The 4,601-nt window shown below is 48.2% G+C and overlaps 1 protein-coding gene across 2 annotated transcripts in view; it reads right to left on the bottom strand.

Annotated features, from left to right (window-relative positions):
* Positions 1-2,035: 2,035 nt before the first annotated feature.
* Positions 2,036-4,601, bottom strand: part of LOC118946056 (serine/threonine-protein phosphatase 2A 55 kDa regulatory subunit B beta isoform-like) — a 59,111-nt gene continuing 56,545 nt past the window's right edge. The window contains exon 10 of one of the 2 annotated variants that reach the window (XM_036970286.1): positions 2,036-2,350. In XM_036970286.1, coding sequence (XP_036826181.1) covers positions 2,195-2,350 — 156 coding nt within the window. In that variant the 3' untranslated portion in view covers positions 2,036-2,194. The remainder of the gene's footprint in view (positions 2,351-4,601) is intronic. The other variant, XM_036970287.1, reaches the window with a different exon arrangement.

Below are 4,601 nucleotides of genomic sequence, written 5' to 3'. Positions count from 1 at the left end.
AAACTTTTTTATTGAAAATAATTCCAGAAAGCGTGAAGACTGCATGGTAAAGGACTTGCATTTCATGACATTCTGAGCCATACAAACTGTTTCCAAGTTACACAACTGAATTTGTTTAGAAGACATTACTTTGTAAAGGAATCATAGTGTACCTCACAAATTACACCCTATACCCTATAAAGTGCACTACTTTTGACCAGAGCCCTATGAGCCCTGGTCAGAAGTAGTGCCCTATAAAGGGAACGGGGTGTGATTTGGGATGCATTCATAGCTAAAAGTCACTGATATCATTGAGCCCTCATCACCAGGTGTTAAACTTGAAGTCATGATACCATCCTCTCTGGTTGGACACTGCAGCTAGAAGTTGTCTGTAGGCACATATCTAGGATCAGCTTCCCCTTCCCCAATTCTAACCTTACCTTAGAGGGGAAAACACAAAACTGACCTAAGATCAGCATCTGGGGTCAACTTCACCCCAAAGAACAGAAGAGAAACACAGGCATGGAGAACTGGATGTATTCGGAGTAGGGCCCAGAGGTGTTCCTCACTGTGTGACCTGACTAGGGAAAACTCTGGGCGCTGGTTATGAGACACAGAACCCGCTGTCTTTTACTGAGCTATAATAGGACTCTTTTAGCTGGTTATGTTAATCCACTGCATGGTGAGACTACTGCATGGTGAGACTACTGCATGGTGAGACTACTGCATGGTGAGACTACTGCATGGTGGTCAAAACAGGGATGTGCATAAAAAAACAGCAATTATAAATGTGCAGTCAGTTGCTAAAATGTAATTATAAAGTAAACTCGATGAATTCAGGTACTTCTCAATGGCAAATTAAATGTACATTTGCTTAGCTTCCCCCCCCCCCTATATTTCTGGGTAAAAACATTCACACTTGCATTGTTTTCACCTCCCTCTTCATCCTCCCCATCCTCCTCCTCATCAACCCCACATACCAAAAAAGGCACCTCAGCTTCAAAAACAGAATCATTGACAAGAAAAAGACACATCATCACATAAAATAAACACCTGAATGTCAGAGTCCTCATCACATCCTTCAGGTTATTATCATGTCAGAAACAGGCCAAAACATCCACACTCCCAATATCCACACTTAGCACACTGGTTTACAGTTGGTAGTATGCAAGTGAGGACACTGTGAGTCAAACCCGTTTCAGTGCTATAATTAAGGTTCAGTTAGTTGTGTAACAGTCATGTCCATGTCCAGTGACCTCCTGTCTAAACCTCCGGAAGGGACAGATGTGGCCTAGTGGCTGGACAGGACAGGAGATACTTCAGTAACCTTCATAAAGGTCTGTGTTCTCTCCATATTCTCCTGTCTTATCTTGTTATGGAAACAAAATGGCGACTGGTCAGATAGAGTGTTCTGCTATGTCTCAGTTTCATCTCAGTTGATCTGTGACTCCAGTCCAGTCTTACTCTGGTTGCATGACAACGCTCCTTCAAGTGTCACTCAAATGAAAAACTAAAACAGTTAACTGAAGGCCATGGAGAGGCTTGCGCAGGCCAGAGCAAGTGGCTAATTTCATTCCACTCAGGCCTAGAAGAAGCATCTGTCTTCATCCTAACTTTATCCAGGCTGAACACTCTCAGATTTGGAGCGGGAATTCCCAAGTGTGTTCTGGAAATTCCCATTCCATGAATTCCAGCATTCCCTCCAGCCATATCAGACTCACAGCAACAAGGCAGGCAAGAGGAGAGGAGGAACACTTAGTGAAGAGGTAAATAAACATCCATCTCTCTTTCTCTTTTCCTCCATCCCTCTCCTCTTCTGTCTCTACCTCTACTCCATCCCTCTCCTCTTCTGTCTCTGTACCTCTCCTCCATCCCTCTCCTCTTCTGTCTCTACCTCTCCTCCATCCCTCTCCTCTTCTGTCTCTGTAACTCTCCTCCATCCTCTCCTCTTCTGTCTCTGTACCTCTCCTCCATCCCTCTCCTCTTCTGTCTCTGTACCTCTCCTCCATACCTCTCCTCTTCTGTCTCTGTACCTCTCCTCTTCTGTCTCTGTACCTCTCCTCTTCTGTCTCTGTACCTCTCCTCTTCTGTCTCTGTACCTCTCCTCTTCTGTCTCTGTAACTCCCCTACAGCGCTCTCTCCATCCTCCCAGTCTCTCCCTCCATCTCTTCCCCTGTGTGGGGTCAGGGGTTAGAGGTCAAAAGTAAGCTGACCCCTAGGTGACCTTGTCCTGGAAGATGTAAAGGTTGTTACTGGCTGCCACGGCGATGATGTTTTCCTGTGGGTGCCAGGTGGAGTGGAGGATTTTCTTACTGAAGTCCAGACTGTCAACAGTCACCTCGTCTTTACGACGCTTCCCTCCCACACACACCTAGAAAGAAGGAGAGGAGGATGAGGTGAGGAAAGGAGGGGAGGGGAGAGGAGAGGAGGGAGAGGATGGGAGGGGAAGGGGAGAGAAGAGAAGAGGAATGAAGGGGAGAGGAGAGGAAGGGTGAGGAGAGAAGAGGAGGGGAGAGGAAGTGAGAGGAGAGAAGAAGTGAGGTGAGGAGAAGAGGGGGAGGTGAGAAGATGAGAGGTGAGGAGAAGAGCGGAGAGGAGGGGGAAGGATAGGAGGGGAGAGGAGAGGTAAGCAGAAGAGGAGGGGGAGGTGAGGAGAGGTGAGGAGAGACTTCATGAGCACATCCTTGCATACACTGATTGTTAATATTTCCTCCTCTTCAGTTACAAACCAAAAAAATCTGAAATTGGACATTTGCCAATCTTACACAAATCCATTAAAACATACCATCAGTGGCCTAGGGTGACCTGGCGATCTGGGCCACTGCAGCATGGCTTCCAATTGGGCCACTGCAGCATGGCTTCCAATTGGGCCACTGCAGCATGGCTTCCAATTGGGCCACTGCAGCATGGCTTCCAATTGGGCCACTGCAGCATGGCTTCCAATTGGGCCACTGCAGCATGGCTTCCAATTGGGCCACTGCAGCATGGCTTCCAATTCGGCCACTGCTATTTTTCCTCGTCTTATAATATGACTCCTCTACCTTTCACCTCTCTCTAACCAATAACCAAACAAAGACTTACAAATATACTGTATAGAATATATATACACTGCTCAAAAAAATAAAGGGAACACTTAAACAACACAATGTAACTCCAAGTCAATCACACTTCTGTGAAATCAAACTGTCCACTTAGGAAGCAACACTGATTGACAATACATTTCACATGCTGTTGTGCAAATGGAATAGACAACAGGTGGAAATTATAGGCAATTAGTAAGACACCCCCAATAAAGGAGTGGTTCTGCAGGTGGTGACCACAGACCACTTCTCAGTTCCTATGCTTCCTGGCTGATGTTTTGGTCACTTTTGAATGCTGCCGGTGCTTTCACTCTAGCGGTAGCATGAGACGGAGTCTACAACCCACACAAGTGGCTCAGGTAGTGCAACTCATCCAGGATGGCACATCAATGCGAGCTGTGGCAAGAAGGTTTGCTGTGTCTGTCAGCGTAGTGTCCAGAGCATGGAAGAGCTACCAGGAGACAGGCCAGTACATCAGGAGACGTGGAGGAGGCCGTAGGAGGGCAACAACCCGGCAGCAGGACCGCTACCTCCGCGGAGCACTGCCAGAGTTCTGCAAAATGACCTCCAGCAGGCCACAAATGTGCATGTGTCTGCTCAAACGGTCAGAAACAGACTCCATGAGGGTGATATGAGGGCCCGACGTCCACAGGTGGGGGTTGTGCTTACAGCCCAACACTGTGCAGGACGTTTGGCATTTGCCAGAGAACACCAAGATTGGCAAATTCGCCACTGGAGGCCTGTGCTCCTCACAGATGAAAGTAGGTTCACACTGAGCACATGTGACAGACGTGACAGAGTCTGGAGACGCCGTGGAGAACGTTCTGCTGCCTGCAACATCCTCCAGCATGACCGGTTTGGCGGTGGGTCAGTCATGGTGTGGGTTGGCATTTCTTTGGGGGGCCGCACAGCCCTCCATGTGCTCGCCAGAGGTAGCCGGACTGCCATTAGGTAGCGAGATGAGATCCTCAGACCCCTTGTGAGACCAATGCTGGTGCGGTTGGCCCTGGGTTCCTCCTAATGCAAGACAATGCTAGACCTCATGTGGCTGGAGTGTGTCAGCAGTTCCTGCAAGAGGAAGGCATTGATGCTATGGACTGGCCCGCCCGTTCCCCAGACCTGAATCCAATTGAGCACATCTGGGACATCATGTCTCGCTCCATCCACCAATTATCCCAGGGAAGACTTACCGGACCCTGGATTCATCTGTAAGACTGATACGTTGCACCACAGACTGTCCAGGAGTTGGGGGCTGCTTTAGTCCAGGTCTGGGAGGAGATCCCTCAGGAGACCATCCGCCACCTCATCAGGAGCATGCCCAAGCGTTGTAGGGAGGTCATACAGGCACGTGGAGGCCACACACACTACTGAGCCTCATTCTGACTTGTTTTAAGGACATTACATCAACGTTGGATCAGCCAGTAGTGTGGTTTTCAACTTTAATTTTGAGTGTGACTCCAATTCCAGACCTCCATGGGTTGATAAATTTGATTTCCATTGATAATTTTTGTGTGATTTTGTTGTCAGCACATTCAACTATGT

This window comes from Oncorhynchus mykiss, chromosome 31, assembly GCF_013265735.2.
Source record: "Oncorhynchus mykiss isolate Arlee chromosome 31, USDA_OmykA_1.1, whole genome shotgun sequence".
Classification (NCBI taxonomy): Eukaryota; Metazoa; Chordata; class Actinopteri; order Salmoniformes; family Salmonidae; genus Oncorhynchus; species Oncorhynchus mykiss.
This window is presented reverse-complemented; position numbering and strand designations above follow the sequence as displayed.